Here is a 16386-nt window from a genome sequence, read left to right on the forward strand (position 1 = left end):
GATTCCCGCACTCCTTACACACCTAGCTTGTTCTGATTCCCGCACTCCTTACACACCTAGCTTGTTCTGATTCCCGCACTCCTTACACACCTACCTTGTTCTGATTCCTGCACTCCTTACACACCTAGCTTGTTCTGATTCCTGCACTCCTTACACACCTAGCTTGTTCTGATTCCCGCACTCCTTACACACCTACCTTGTTCTGATTCCTGCACTCCTTACACACCTGGCTTGTTCTGATTCCTGCACTCCTTACACACCTGGCTTGTTCTGATTCCCGCACTCCTTACACACCTACCTTGTTCTGATTCCCACACTCCTTACACACCTAGCTTGTTCTGATTCCCGCACTCCTTACACACCTACCTTGTTCTGATTCCTGCACTCCTTACACACCTAGCTTGTTCTGATTCCCGCACTCCTTACACACCTACCTTGTTCTGATTCCTGCACTCCTTACACACCTACCTTGTTCTGATTCCTGCACTCCTTACACACCTGGCTTGTTCTGATTCCTGCACTCCTTACACACCTACCTTGTTCTGATTCCCGCACTCCTTACACACCTAGCTTGTTCTGACACATGCATTAGCATCACCCCCTGGTTTTCAAATGGGGAAACTAAGGCTTGGAGGGGGTCCTGCTCCAGGAAGTGGCCAACCAGCAGGAGCGGGGGTCCCTCCATGCCTTTGCTTCCTCAGGGCCCACATGGAGGCAGTGAATGTGGAAGGTATCTCCATGGACTCTGGGGTAGACCAGTGTGGATTCAAATTCTGGTTTTACACTTTGTTACGAACTCAGGCAATGTACTTGGTCTCTAGTCCCCTCTGTTTCATACGCTAGTGGTGACAGTGTGGTGACCTCACAGGCCTTTGAGGATAAGTAAGTTAATACTACAGACCAGGAGATGGCTAGCCTGCCAACTCCTTTTGTAAATCAAGTTTTAGGAGAATGCAGCCAGGTCAATTTTTTGCAGCTGTTACAATGGCAAAGCTGAACAGGCTAACACAGAGAGTGTAGCCCACATCCTAAAACAGTAACCAGCTTCTCTCTAACCTAAAAGCCTGCTGACCCGTCTCTACATGAAAAGCCTCCAATGCTGGGGGCGGGGGCATACGATGTGCTCCAAGAGCTCTGGAGATCATGAAGCATTTGCAATCCCACCCCCACTGACCCATCACTCCTCACGCTCAGGATAAGATGCCTACCAGACACGCCAGGCTACCAAGTTCAGGAATTGAAAGTGGACAGGAGGGACTGGAGAGATGGCTCAGTGGTGAAGAACACTGGCTGCATTTGCAGAAGGCCCAGGTTTGAGTCTCAGCACTCATGTGGTGGCTCACAACCTATAACTTCAGTTCCAGGGGCTCTGAGGCCCTCTTCTGACCTCTGCAGGCACAGACATATATTGGAGCAAAACCACTCATACATATTAAATAAATAAATCTTAAAAAAAAAAGAAAATCAAAAGGACAAAACCCCAAGTGAACAGGATATATGACCTAGCCGTGGTGGGCGGTTGGGAACACAGGAGCAAAAAAAAAGAAGGTAGAACTACACAACGTGGTAAGCTCTTCGGAGAAAACAAGGAAGAGGAGCTGTGAGAGCCGCAGCCAGAGGAAACTGAAATCACTCTAGTCAGACTCCAGGACACACACGGCAGCGAGCACAGTGGCCTCCCTTATCTACAGTTTGCTGTTTGTGGTTTCTGTTACCTGAGATCAACCAATGTCTCAAACATTGCCTTCCTACTCTATATTATTTGTGATATGAACCTTCTCTCTCTCTCTCTCTCTTTTTTTTTTTTGGAGTGGGGGTTTCCCTAGATATCCTGGAACTCACTCTGTAGATGAGGCTGTCCTTGAACTCACAGAGATCCACCTGCCTCTGCCTCTCCAGTACTTGGATTAAAGGCGTGCGCCACCATGGCCCCGTGGACTTTCTCTTTGTCCAGAGCATCTAGGCTGTATACACTACCCACCTGGAAGTTGTCTTGTTATCAGATCAACTTCTATGGTTTCTCAGAGCTTCATTACTCATTATGGCACATGAATAAGTAATGATTCTGTCAGTTTATTACAGCATATTGTTCTATTTATTATTAGTTGTTCATCTTTTATTGTGATTAATTTATAGATTAAACTCAATCATATACATAGGAAAAACAAAGTAAGCATAGGTTCAGTATTATTCAGGGTATGAGGTAGCCGCTGGGTATTTTGGAAGCTGGAAACCGGCCACAGACTTGAGCTGAAACAGAAGGCCATGTTTTATGAGTGGCAGCTAGGAAACCCCCTTTCTGGCAGGGAGGCCAGCACTGACCCAGGCCCATGGAGAAAACAAATGGCCTCATTAATTGGACAGAGGCTTATGAGGTCCACTCCCCACCCAGAGACACCCCAGATGCCCAGCCCATGTGGTGGGCATCCCAGGGTTGGCTCCAACACCGTATCCTTTAGAGGCTCAGCACTATCAGGTGGGATGGCTGGATGAGCAGGAAGCCTCGTGAGGTAATGTAAGAAAAGCAGGCAGAATGGATTTGGGGTGGCCTTTTCCTCCCTCAACGGAACCAGTCAGCCCTGGAAAGACTCATGAGATGAGCTAGCCACTCACTTCACAAGTAAATGCCAGGCAAACGCATCACTGGAGTGGTCAGGAATGATGGCACACACTAGCCCTTGGGAGACTCGGGGAGAGGATACTCAGCCCAAGGCCAGTTGAGCTGGCTGTACCTTGAATAACAAGATAATAAAGGAAAAGAGTGAGAAACTGTGTCCAGAGGACTATCCTGGCTGAAGCGGTGCGTGTGAAGGTAATTCTATGGGACCTATAGTTTGATTATTTTTTTTAATTGTTTATTTTTATCTTATGTACATGACATTTTGCCTGCATGTCTGTCTGTTCTCAGCATGCATGTAAGGCCCACAGAGGCTGGGAGAGGGAGTCCCTGGAACTGGATTTACAGCCGGTTATTAGCCATCCTGTGCACGGTAGGACACACACCAGGGTCCTCCAGAAGCACAGCCAGGGCTCCTTTAACTACCCAGCCAGCTCTCCAGCCCCTTGAGCCTGATCCTTCATCATCTGTTACAACTTGAACTTTCTTTCACATGCAATCTCCTGCACAGGCCTGTGACCGCGTAACAAAACAACTAGCCTCAAATCGCACAGCTGTGTGCAGGGAAGATTTATTTTTTTTAAAGAGATTTTCTTGTATGTTATGAGTGTGTTGGATGTAGGTGTGTAAATGCAACACATGTGTGTGAATGCACTGTGTGTGAATGCACTGTGTGCAGTGCCTGCAGAGGCCAGAAGAGGGTGCTGGACACCCTGGAACTGGAGTTATAGACAGCTATCTCTCTCCATGTGGGTGCTGGGAAGTAAACCCAGATCCTCTGCGTGAGCAGCAAGTTGTTTGTTTGCTTGTTTTTAATACCAAGCATCTCTCCAGCCCCTGAAGTAAAGATTTAAACACAGATTGCTCATCCCTGATCCAAAACATGTGGGGGTGATAGTGCTTTTGGATTTTGAATTTTAATTTATTCTAAAAATTTTGGAGTCTTGATACATTTGTATATATGTAACAAGATAACCTGGAAATGAGATCCAAGTTTAAATTAAAAAAACTCATTTAGAGCCTGGCGATGGTGGTGCACACCTTTAATCCCAGCACTCGGGAGGCAGAGGCAGGTGGATCTCTGTGAGTTCGAGACCAGCCTGGTCTACAGGGCTAGTTCCAGGACAGGCTCCAAAGCCACAGAGAAACCCTGTCTCGAAAAACCAAAAAACAAAAAAAACACACACACAAAAAAACACCTCATTTAGGTTTCATATGCACCTTATACATATATCCTGGAGCCAACATAAAGAATGTGTGTACACACTTGCATAAGATTGAACCTAAGCCCACACATATGCTGAGTAAGAGCTCTATCATTGAGGCCTAATCCTCCGCCTCACTGTTTTTTTTTCCATTTTGAGATGGTGTCCCACTAAGTTGCTCAGGTTAGCCTTGAACTTACTCACTATGGAGCCCAGGCATGCCTGAAATTGCCATCTTCCTGCCTCAGCCTCTACTTGTTCTGATCCCGTCTGCAGTGTGAGCCCCTCCCTTGAACCCCAGTCTCATCTCAATACCTAGTGCATTTCCTCACATAGGCAAGCATCTCACACCCAACACCCAGTGCCACTCCACCCGGCTCCTGCTAGTCTTTCCCTACCCCTGTAAAATGCTGCCACGTTCACCCTCACCCTGAGGCTTAGGCCTGAAACTTGGGCATTGTCCTTGGCTCCTTGCTACCTCACAACACCAAACTCTGTTGCCCTTTGGTACCCAGCCAGCCCCACAGAGCCACCTTCAGTACACCCAACCCCACCCACGGTGCAGCTGTCACTACACTGGTGACACTGGTCTCAAGGCTGGCCTCTGAAGCTGCTTTATTCCTTTACGGCCCCGTAGCCAGAGCGACCCTTTTAAAGACTGGAAGTTGGTGGAGCCCAGTCCCAACAGCTACATCTACAACATACTCCTGCGGCTAAGGCTCGGGGAACACCGCAGAAGAGGAGACAGGAAGGTTCTAAGAGCCAGAGACCAGGGAGTTTGTGGTGAGACTGTGTTCCCTAATGTCAGAAGCTACACCCCTACAGTTTCACCAGCATGACTACCCAGATGTGAGTGGATCAACAGACATGCCAAAGTGGATGGGAGAACATTCACAGGACTCAACCCTACACAGAGGAAACCACAGAAACTAAAGAACACTGAGTGGAAGACATGGCGGTCCCCAGGGAAGAGCACACCAATTGCTTTTCCAGTACCCAATGTTCACCCCTGAAAACGTATGCACCAGTAACGTTATACGGACTGAGCAGGTTATATTTAGGAATATATACATATGTACATATACATATATGCATGTAAAACAATGGGAAAAGGTCAGGAATCTGAAAGAGAGCAAGAAGGGATATTTGGGAGGGTTTGGGGGAATAAAAGGGAAGTGAGAAATGAAGTATTATAATGTCAATAAATGAAGTATTATAATGTCAATAATAATAATATTAATAGAAGACAGAGATTAGCTAGCTCTGTTACTGCTCAGCTCCCAGGGCTGTGTCCAGGGACACTCTGGTAGGAGCCGGTGTCATTAGCAGTCAAGGCCGCTGTGCTAGGACCATCATTCTGTGTTCTTACTGTCTTCTCCCCCGCCCCTTGTCCACTGTGCCGTGACAACAGACATGTCTCCTGCTTGCCGCCCAGCAGCCATTCAGTCTTGCTCCCTTGCTTCAAACAAACCTCATCAGCCAGCACAGAAACCCACCCTGGCCACCCTACTGTAGTTTTCTCTGCAGCACTTGCTACCTTGTATCAAACTTGTATCAAACTTTCGTGCCTTTGCTCTCTGACTTCCCTACCAGAGTAAAAGCGTCATGGGGGAAGGGGGGTTTCCTCTGCTTACTGCTGTCCAGGCCTTGGAGCACCACACGTCATAGGTGCTCAGTAAATACTGACTGAGATGAATGTTTTGCAGCCAGCAGGAGCCTTTGGGCCACCTAGCACACCACCCAGGGGCTAATACTTTTTATGCCAGCTGTCTGTAAGCCTTGAAATCTTACGGTACAGAGAGGCTGGCTAATGGTGGCCGGCCTGGGGGTGGGGGTTGCTGAGGATGGAAACAATGTTCCCCACTCACAGGGAAGAGCCATGAAGGAGGCTCCAGCCTCAGAGCACTGGGTGCCTAGGTAAAGGCTGGACGGCTGGGAAGGGCGTACAGGGGCAGGCAACGGTCCATGTCACCCAATGTCCATGGGGCTCTTACCCAGGTCCCACAACCTGAGGAACCCACTACACAAGGTGCTAGGTCTAAAATCCCACTTACCAGGGTCCCTTTCAGGAAACTTCTCGGTGACAACAGTAAGAGGCCAGCCTTTCGCTTTCAGCCCCTCACGTTTTCAGTATCTATTTCAAACTTTTCTCTACAAACCTTGACCACTCCCTCCAGCCTCCCCGGCAATGTCACTTCCTACTGCATAGAAAACACAGAAGCCATCAGACCAGAACAGCCTCTGCTTCCTGCCACCACACCTGTGTCTCCCTGTATGGGGCCCCTGATCTGCCCTGGCCCTCTCGCAGTGGCTGCAAAGGTAACTTTTAAATCCAGCTCAACTCCCCAGCCAGCAAACGCCTGCCCTGGCCCTCTCGCAGTGGCTGCAAAGGTAACTTATGAATCCAGTTCAACTCCCCAGCTGGCAAACGCCTGCCCTGGACTTCCCGGCAGCATCCGCGGTGCCTTGCATCTGCGGTGGCTTCTCATGCATGCTCACTGCTCCACCAGGGGCCACATTGGCCGGCTCTATCTTTCAGCATTCGGTGTGAAGTCTCTCACAGGGCTGTGGAAAGCCAAAGCCTCCCAGCTCTCAGCTGTCCCTGTAATCCCTTGCCTCCTCCCTACTAGCCCGCATCCCCTCATTCCACACAACCTCAGCTTCCCAAGAAGGACTTACACTCTTACCACCCCCAAACTTCTCTTTTCAAGGCCTCTGTGACTTCACTAATGCCACTGGTCAAGCTGGTCTTCCCCTTATCTGTCCTGGAGGCAGCTTGTGACACAGTTAACCCCTGACAGCTCAGACTTAACACTTTAAAATACTGAACAGCTTCCTTGAAACCACACTGAGCTGGGTTGGTGTACAAGGATATGAGGTCCCTTCTTCTCTTCTCAACTCAGACATCCTCCCTGAGAGACCCTGCACGACTGTCAACCTCAGACACTACAAAGTCAATGCATCTGACAAGGAGCAGACATCCCTGCCCTAGGTCGCCTTCTCCAGTTACTTCTAGGAGAAGGTTCACTTTCTTCCCTAGCCACGAAGACAGCCCAACGTAGCTCATGCTTACGTTCTGCCCAATGTAGCTCACACTTACATTCTGCCCACGTGCCTCACGCTTATGTTCTGCTCACGTGCCTCATGCTTACGTTCTGCCCACGTGCCTCACGCTTATGTTCTGCCCACGCCTCATGCTTACGTTCTGCCCACGTGCCTCACGCTTACGTTCTGCCCACGTGCCTCACGCTTATGTTCTGCCCACGCCTCATGCTTACGTTCTGCCCACGTGCCTCACGCTTATGTTCTGCCCACGTGCCTCACGCTTATGTTCTGCCCACGTGCCTCACGCTTATGTTCTGCCCACGTGCCTCACATTTACCTTCTGCCCATGTGCCTCAGACCCCACCGAATTTTGTAGTTTTGTCATTTTGTTCTGCTTCTTTTACACAAGTATTTATTTTCATGTGTACAATTGTTTTGCCTGCGTGCATGTGTGTGCTCCAAAAGAGAGCCTCAGACCCATCGGAACCAGAGTTACAGACCGTTGCGAGCTGCCATGTGGATGCTGGGAACTGAACCCAGCTCCTCTACAAGAGCAGCCAGTGCTCTTAGCTGCAGAACCACGTCCCCAGCACAGCTGTTTCTTCTGTCATTGATTGATGCTGACTTGGGAGATAGGATACATTTTCCTAGGCTATGCCTAAGCTATAGTCCTAGCTTCTCCCTCAGAAGAAGACAGAAGTCCCTTTGAAGTCTCTGTTTAGTTTATTCCCATTCACCAACCACCGTCTCCGTCTCTAAGCCACCCATTTGAACAAAGAAGAAGGTGGAGGCCTGGCTTGGGACTCCAAGTCAGACCCTGCCACTGCTCCTCGCTCCTAGTGACCTGGAGTCCCTGGTTCGCTTCTCCGGTCTGCTTTATTTCCTGCTGCTGGGTCTTTGTGCTGACCTCCTACCAAATGCTGTTCTTCCTCTAAATGTCAGTCTCCTTTGGGTCTTTCCAAGGACCTGGAGTCCTGGCCCTAACTCCCACTCCACTCCTACCCCAGCTGCCACCTCTGAAGCTGCCTGGGACTCATTCTAGCTAATCCCCTGTGTCCTGTCCCAACCCACCTCCACCTGAGGTCTCTGGCCAAGACTAAGAAGTGACAGCATAGGATGGCATAATTTCTGGTCTATCCTGGCACATGGAAGTTTATCTGCTCGTCTGTGCTTTTATTTAAACCCAAATGGCTTTAGGCCAGGCTTGCTTTCCCCAGATCCATAGATCTCACCACTCTGCTGTTAAACACACAGCCTTCCTGAGCTCTCACGCACAGGGCTCCGTATGGCTCAGTTTACCTGTCTAGAGCTCCAGGTGAAGACTTCACCACCCCTGCAAGCCAGGGGACTATAGATGCTTATGAGACTTGGGCAGCTTGCCTTGATCACCCAGAAATACCACAATGCCAGCATTTGGGAGGGGAGGCAGGGAGATTGCTGCTAAGCTCCAGGGCAGTCTGGGCTACACAGTGAGTTCAAGGGAAGCCTGAGCTACGTAGTGACATTTTGTCTCAAAAATAAAAAAGAGCAATCCAGATTCGAATCCCAGCCTGCCAGGTTATACAACCCACACTCTTCCACTCTGACAGAGACCCTCTGCAGCAGGGTGCAAAGAAAAACAGAATACAGACAAACCTGGGGCCCAAAGAGAGTAAATTGCTATTCCAGGCCATCCAGGAAAGAGGTTGTCCTGAGCCTGGTCAGGGAACAGATAAGAACGGGAGAAACAGCAGTGTGAGATCTGGATGCAGCTGGAGATACCTGTCTAGGGAGTTCTAGAAACATCACGTATACCAAGGTGACTAGTATTGCAGAAAGCAAGTGTCTCTCTTTAAGAGTGGAGGTTTAAGCCTTAGAGCGACAAAGAACTCCAAGAGAGGAGCCTAGGGACAGAAACCTGTTTTCCAGACATAGCCACACTGGCACCTCCAAGGCAGGAGGAGGACGGGAGGAGGAAGAGGGCCAAATTAGGGAGTCCCAGTGGGGACACAGCCAGCTCCAAGGCTGATGGACAGGCTAGCAGACAGCTGCAAGGCGCCTGCTGGCGACAGAGGATTATCAGACCCCAGGAGCCTTCACAAGCCCTCTGAACAGCATCTCAGCAGGTGCAGGGAACCCGTGGAGGCTGAAGCCAGAAGTGCAGACTTCCAGAGAACCCAGGAGAAGAGAAACTCTGGGAAACACAGAGCTTCCAGTCAACAGCAGAGAAGGCTGAGACCGAGGAGCTCGGGAGGAGGGAAGGGAGCAGCAGGAGAGCCCGCCTCAGGAAGGAGACAGTGGGTTCCTCATGGAGGTGGAGGTTTCTGGCTGGGTTGGAAGGAGTGCAGCTTGGCCTTGAGGGAAAAGGCTGCGGGGAGATTCCCGAGGTGCTCTGAATTGGCAAGGAGGGGGGAATCTGACTAGGCACAGGCTGTGGAAACGAGAGCTGCCCTCTGGGCTGTCAGGGGCACAGAGGACCCCACCTGCACATCTGAGTGCACAGCATAGGGCTGGGCAGCACAGGTGCACACTGCCTTTGCTAGAACATCACAGTCAGCTGCCTGCAGCAGGCACTCATATGCAAAATGTGCCTGGGACTAGAGTTTCTGTCACGACTAAGGGTGTTTTCACTTTTATTTCGAGGTCTTCCATTCCACTTCCTCCTGAGACAGGGCTTGCCAGAGGCCACACATAGGAATTCCTCAAGCACTGTTTTCTTAGCAAAGCAACAACACAGAAGTGCTGGCCCAGGCCTGGTAGTGGTGCAGGTGTTCCCGCCCTTGGGATTCCTCTTCTGTCCCGTGGACTGAGTCACCTCTCCCTGTCCCTAACATGCTGTAGGCATTCCACCCGCTAGCCCTCCCAGCCTGACCATAGCTCCCGTCCAGAAGAACCCTGGGAAAGCTACAGCCGGGACACAGGAAGCTTATAGACTCTATCTGTCCCCGTGTCTCCTTCCTCTCGTTTGTTAAGTCTTTAAACCTGCAGTTTGGGGCTAATATCTGGCTGGTTCTCCCATCACCCCCTGTCTGAAGAATCTTGGCTTCTAGTCAACGTATAATGGCAAGAAGGCAGGGGCTGAGTCAGAAGACTTAGGCTTGGGTCCTGCCCACTTCCACGACTGTGAGATTTTTCTCATCACTTCGAAGAGGAGTGGAAGAAAAAAAGCACCTGCCTCTCCCTAGTCTGATATGACTGGTTATTAATAACCGGCATTTGATTCCTGAGATCTAATCATCACTAGCACCTGTCCTCAGTAGCTGGGGGACACACCCCGGAGAAACTGAGTGCGGCTCAGCCAACGTCTTTTTAGGCTAACCACTGCCAGACACAGGTCCTGCCCCAGGCACTCGGATGCTGGAGTGGACAGAGTGGGTTTGTTCACACAGCAGGAGGTGTCTCTAGCAAGATGTTGCCCACACTGCTGGTAACAGATATCCCAGGGACTTAATGGGAATCTAGGCCCTCTTGCTGACCCGTCAGACTAAACAGGAGGGAGGCAGATGCGGCTCTCTGAGAAATCAAGGTGACGGTCCTGAAGCAGAAACCGCAGAGTCCCACGCCCGGCAGCGCAGGGGTTGTTGACACAGGATGCTTCCCCTCACCATCTGAGGGCTGTGGAAAGCTGCCCTGACTCACAGGGTGTCGTGGGAGACAAGTGACATGAGCCATGGGCAAATGGGTTTGAAAGGGACAGCTCTACTCACATCCAGTGACTGACTCCTTTTCCTTCCAGTCCCCTCAGCAGAGTGGAGATTATACCTACCTACATAAGGCTCCTGTCTCCCACTCAGAGGCCTTGGCTCCCCTGACTTGCAAGTCACCCCTGAGACACCCCAGATGTGAAAGCTCTTACTCCCAGCGGCTGGGCCCCTATGTCATCCACCCACGTCCACGGGTTCTCCGCTGACGTTGGCCATGCCTCTCCCACACCACAGGCCCCAGCCAGGGACCCTGAGAAAGTCATAGCCCCTTTCCACAAGCTATCGCTCCAGTCCAGGACCTGGGGATGGCCCAACCTGGACTCACCACATGAACAAATGCTCGGCATTTCCGACCTTCATCTCCCATTCATCTTTCCTGCTGTAATTTTTGCTTTTGTTCAAATCAGTCGTCCAAGGAAGGTTTGCACTCAAACCCTCAGTGGGGCCACACTCCTGGCTATGGGCTGTGAAGCAAGTCAGGCAGTGGCCAATGGACTGGAGAGCTCTTACGAACCTGGCCTTTTGCTGCCCAAAATTATCTCTCACACACCCAGAAAGCTCGATTTTCAGAAATGCTTTAACCGATTTCTTTGCATTTTAAGTCTTCCCGAACACTTCAAACATTTAAAAAATGCATATATTCCTGGAAAAAGGAACCATCCTTTTCCGCCCTACTCCAATTTTCGCACCGCACCTATGCTCAATATTTACTGCAACAAGCTGGTGGCTGTATGCTTTTCTCACAAGCTATGGAGGGTTGTGGAGAAGGGAGCTTCTCCTCGTTTCACAGACCTCAGCCCACAGCCGAACTCCGACCAGCCCAGTGCCTGCAGCGGCGAGATACAGAGTGCTCAAAGTAAATTTGAAATAGCCAAATATGGAAAGTCAGCAGGACGGAGTGAAAAGGCTGAGGAAAAAAAGAAGCAAACCTAGAGGGACCCGCAACGAGTCCTCAGAACCGTCAGACCCTACAGCTGGGTGGCAAGGGGGTCAAGCAGTGGTGTGAAAAAAAACTGTCTCCGCCCACGCTGCTGGGTGCTCACCTCCACCGCCTGGGTCTGCTCAAATCTAGAACTCACCTTCTGGAAAGTCGGGCGCTATCTCCAAACATGCACGCACTATAGCACCGGTGCAGGTCTTCGTCCCTGGCATTAAGTTCACGTTAACGGGTTCCGCTTGCACAATGCCGGGGTGGGGGTGGGGGTCGGCGAGTGCGGGTGTCCCGGGTCGCCTCAGTCCCCCCGCCCGCCTATCACATATGCCTTCGGCTCGCCGTCCAGAGCTGCTTTCGGTTTTAGGGTAGCTGGGACGGTCGGCTCACCGGGCCTTCGCCACAAGCGGGACTCAGCCGCTGGCACCGGGCAGCTTCGCCTTAGAGGCTGGAGCCGTCCAGCCCCAGAAGTGGCCTCAGGGAGGGGCGGGGCCGAGGATGGGGGCGTGGTTTTGGAGTACTGGATGGAGGGGCGTGGTCACGACCCCCAAGAGGCGGGGCGAGAGGGCCTGTAGGCGGCCCGGAACTCCTGCGAGCTGGGAGGCTGAGTCACCCACACCTTTGAAGCCTAGCCTTCTCTTTTTAGGACCGTCGGTACCTCAGGTGCCTTTGAACTGTAAGTATTTTGCTTTTCAATAAGCCTCTTTCCTGCCCACCTCCCCCCAAACCTGTTTGTTCTGGAGCAGAAGCGTCTGACTCAAATCACTTCTTCCCGGAGCTTCCTGCAGAGCAGTACAAATCCACCGCCAGCCCTCATCCTGCTGTTAGCCTAATTTAGCAGTCTCTGAGAGTCCTAATTAGAGTTCATCAGTCAAAAGCTCCCCAGACAGCTCTCCTGGTCTGCCGAGCCACCTGGTGCCTGACCTCTAGAGGTGACTCAGATGATATACCCAAGGGAGGCGGTGGTGGGGAGGAGGCAGAAATCTTTAATAAATAAATAAATTAAAAAAAACTTTGATCCTGGCCTCCCAACTGCTAAACACATTCGCCCCACACAATCACAGCAATTTCAGCCTATATGAATGAAATGAGATAGCATCCCAAGTCAGCTAACTGCGGGAAGTACTTAGCCATCCCGAGTGTCAATTGCCCATTGACAAGGTACTAGGTGCCTTGGAGTGAACACAGGTGTGCATTGGAGCTGGGTAGCAGCTTTGAGGAGTAGATATGGAGTCTGGAGGAGTAGCCAACAGGAATCGGAAGTCCACAGGCAAACCTTTGGTTAGCAAGAGTAGACACTCAGTGGGGAAGATGGCCTGTGGGTTTGCTTTGGCACTCGGGATCAGCTTGTTCTTGAGAGAGCCCAAGTCCTCCTCCCAGTCTTTCCACACAGCACATCTATTGCTCTGTCTTCCATCTCTCCTCACACTACTGCAAGGTGACACAACCCATATATTGATCCTGTCTTCGTTAGGGTTCTGTTGATGTGAAGAGACACCATGACCACCACAACTCTTATAAAGGAAAACATTTAATTGGGGCTGGCTTACAGTTCAGAGGTTTAGTCCATTATCTTTATGGCAGAAGGCAAGGCAGCATGCAGACAGACATGGTGCTGGAGAGGGAGCTGAGAGTTCTTATGCCTTGATCCAAAGGCGACAGGAAGTGAACTGTGTCCCTGAGCATGTCTTGAACATATGAGAGCTTAAAGCCCGCCTCCAAGTGACACACTTCCTCCAACAAGACCACACCCACTCCAACAAGGTCACACCTCTTAATAGCACTACTCCCTTTGGGGGCCATTTTCCTTCAAACCACCACAGATGTCTGGTATGAAAAATATAGCTAGGCTGGGTCACTGGCGCTATGCTCAGCTATGATTTCCTGGTCTCTTTTCACTGACTGAATGAAGTAATCTCCAAAATGAGACCCAAGGTTTTGATATGGTGAAATTCCAAGCTGGAGAGAATACATTTTCATCAAATGGTGGCCACCAGACTCCATAGACAGGTCTAAATAAGGACACATAGGACTTTTTGGTGGGGTTGGAGGCATGGAACACACTTAATTTTTTTTTTGTCTGAATGGAAGTCTGTAACCTTGTGTGTCCCTGGTGCTCACGGAGGTCAGAAGAATGAACCGGAGTTACAGATAGCTGTGAACCACCATGTGGGTGTTGTGATTGAATCCAGGTCCTCTGGAAGAGCAGCCAGTGTTCATAATGCTGACGTGGTCGTCAGACGTGGAGGCTAAGTTCCCAGTTCCCACTGGGCAGGATGACTAAGAGAGCAAACACAGAACCCGGGGTACAGCCCAGATGGAAGGTCATGTGACCTCTCCTAAAAATATTTGATGGTGGCTGGGCATGTAGGCTCTTGGAAGACGAAGGCAGGATTGCTGAGTTCAGTGGCATCCTGGGCTACATCAAGACTTGTCGGTTGGGGGCACAGAAGTCCTTGTACCCAGAGTACCAGGGAAAATAGAAATGTTAGACATGCAGGGATCTTTCTTTGAAGGAGAAAAGACTTGTTTTATGCCCAGAAAGGTGGGAGTAGTTATTATTAATGATCTGCTCATCTTTCTGCTATCTGTAGTCAGAGCTCACCCACTCTGTGCTGTAGAGAGCTCACCCACCCTGTGTTATAGACACTGAGCTCACCCACCCTGTGTTATAGACACTGAGCTCACTCACCCTGTGTTACAGACACTGAGCTCACCCACCCTGTGTTATAGACACTGAGCTCACCCACCCTGTGTTATAGACACAGAGCTCACCCTGTGCTGTAGAGACAGAGCTCACCCACCCTGTGTTATAGAGACAGAGCTCACCCACCTTGTGTTTTAGAGACAGAGCTCACCCTGTGTTGTAGAGACAGAGCTCACCCTGTGTTATAGAGACAGAGCTCACCCACCCTGTGTTTTAGAGACAGAGCTCACCCACCCTGTGTTATAGAGACAGAGCTCACCCACCTTGTGTTTTAGAGACAGAGCTCACCCTGTGTTGTAGAGACAGAGCTCACCCTGTGTTATAGAGACAGAGCTCACCCACCCTGTGTTTTAGAGACAGAGCTCACCCACCCTGTGTTTTAGAGACAGAGCTCACCCTGTGTTATAGAGACAGAGCTCACCCACCTTGTGTTTTAGAGACAGAGCTCACCCACCCTGTGTTATAGAGACAGAGCTCACCCACCTTGTGTTTTAGAGACAGAGCTCACCCTGTGTTGTAGAGACAGAGCTCACCCTGTGTTATAGAGACAGAGCTCACCCACCCTGTGTTTTAGAGACAGAGCTCACCCACCCTGTGTTTTAGAGACAGAGCTCACCCTGTGTTATAGAGACAGAGCTCACCCACCTTGTGTTTTAGAGACAGAACTCAACCACCCTGTGTTATAGAGACAGAGCTCACCCACCTTGTGTTTTAGAGACAGAGCTCACCCACCCTGTGTTATAGAGACAGAGCTCACCCACCTTGTGTTTTAGAGACAGAGCTCACCCACCCTGTGTTATAGAGACAGAGCTCACCCACCCTGTGTTTTAGAGACAGAGCTCACCCTGTGTTATAGAGACAGAGCTCACCCACCTTGTGTTTTAGAGACAGAGCTCAACCACCCTGTGTTTTAGAGACAGAGCTCACCCTGTGTTATAGAGACAGAGCTCACCCACCTTGTGTTTTAGAGACAGAGCTCACCCACCCTGTGTTTTAGAGACAGAGCTCACCCTGTGTTATAGAGACAGAGCTCACCCACCCTGTGTTTTAGAGACAGACCCCACCCAGAATGTTATCCCAGACCCCCTCCCACCCAGATAGATTTTTATCTTCATTTCCCAGTTACTAGAACCCATCCCAGGGGAGATGTCACACGTACTTTGTGGCTTACCGACTTCTCTGCTATCTTGTCAGAGACCACACCAGATTCTAGCCTTTTAGCCTTGGAACCTGCCTTCATGGTCAAATTTACTCTGTAGGGGAGTTTCTGTTCAGTCACATATTTTTAATTGGTTTTTATTGAGCTCTACATTTTTCTCTGCTCCCCTCCCTGCCTCTCCCCTCCCCTCCAACCCTCTCCCAAGGTCCCCATGCTCCCAATTTACTCAGGAGATCTCGTCTTTTTCTACTTCCCATGTACATTAGATCCATGTATGTCTCTCTAAGGGTTCTCATTGTTGTTTAGGTTCTCGGGGATTGTGATTTGTAGGCTGGTTTTCTTTGCTTTATGTTTAAAAACCACTTATGAGTGAGTACATATGATATTTGTCTTTCTGGGTCTTGGTTACCTCACTCAGTATGATGTTTTCTAGCTCCATCCATTTGCCTGCAAATTTCAAGATGTTGTTATCTTCTTCTGCTGTGTAGTACTCCATTGTGTAAATGTGCCACATTTTCCTTATCCGTTCTTCAGCTGAGGGGCAGTTAGGTTGTTTCCAGGTTCTGGCTGTGACAAACAGTGTGTGCAGCCACATCTTAAGTTTTATTGTGTACCAGGAATGGGAATGGTTGTTGCATGCATACCAATATCCAAATTCTATTGTGTATAAATATGCCTACCTTAAGCTGCCTGGTGATGTGTGATTCCCCTCTCTATGTTGTGAATATGACTAGTTAATTAATATAGAAAATTGGCTTGGCCTGATAGGGTAGAGTAGAGCTAGGTGGGGAAAACTAAACTGAATGCTGGGAGAAAGGAGGCAGAGTCAGAGAGAAGCCATGGAGCTGCCACCAGAGACAGACACGCCAGAACTTTGCTGGTAGGCTATGGTGATAAACAGATAAATGGAGATGGGTTAAAGATGTAAGAGCTAGCAAATAAGAAGCTAAAGCGAATGGGCCAAACAGTGATTTAAATAATGTGGTTTCTCTGTGGTTATTTCGGGAGTCTGGGCGACCTCCCTATGACAGCCTGGCAT

At 50.0% G+C, this 16386-nt stretch overlaps 2 protein-coding genes across 3 annotated transcripts in view; one reads left to right on the forward strand and one right to left on the reverse strand.

Annotated features, from left to right (window-relative positions):
- Window positions 1-11978, reverse strand: part of Traf5 (TNF receptor associated factor 5) — a 46472-nt gene extending 34494 nt beyond the window's left edge. Inside the window, exon 1 of one of the 2 annotated variants that reach the window (XM_075989492.1) lies at window positions 11630-11978. In XM_075989492.1, coding sequence (XP_075845607.1) covers window positions 11630-11661 — 32 coding nt within the window. In that variant the 5' untranslated portion in view covers window positions 11662-11978. Of the gene's footprint in view, window positions 1-5876; window positions 5960-11629 lie in introns of those variants that run through there. The other variant, XM_075989493.1, reaches the window with a different exon arrangement.
- Window positions 1-16386, forward strand: part of Ints7 (integrator complex subunit 7) — a 502168-nt gene that overhangs the window by 456153 nt on the left and 29629 nt on the right. The window lies entirely within an intron of this gene.

Source organism: Microtus pennsylvanicus, chromosome 10 (assembly GCF_037038515.1).
Source record: "Microtus pennsylvanicus isolate mMicPen1 chromosome 10, mMicPen1.hap1, whole genome shotgun sequence".
Classification (NCBI taxonomy): Eukaryota; Metazoa; Chordata; class Mammalia; order Rodentia; family Cricetidae; genus Microtus; species Microtus pennsylvanicus.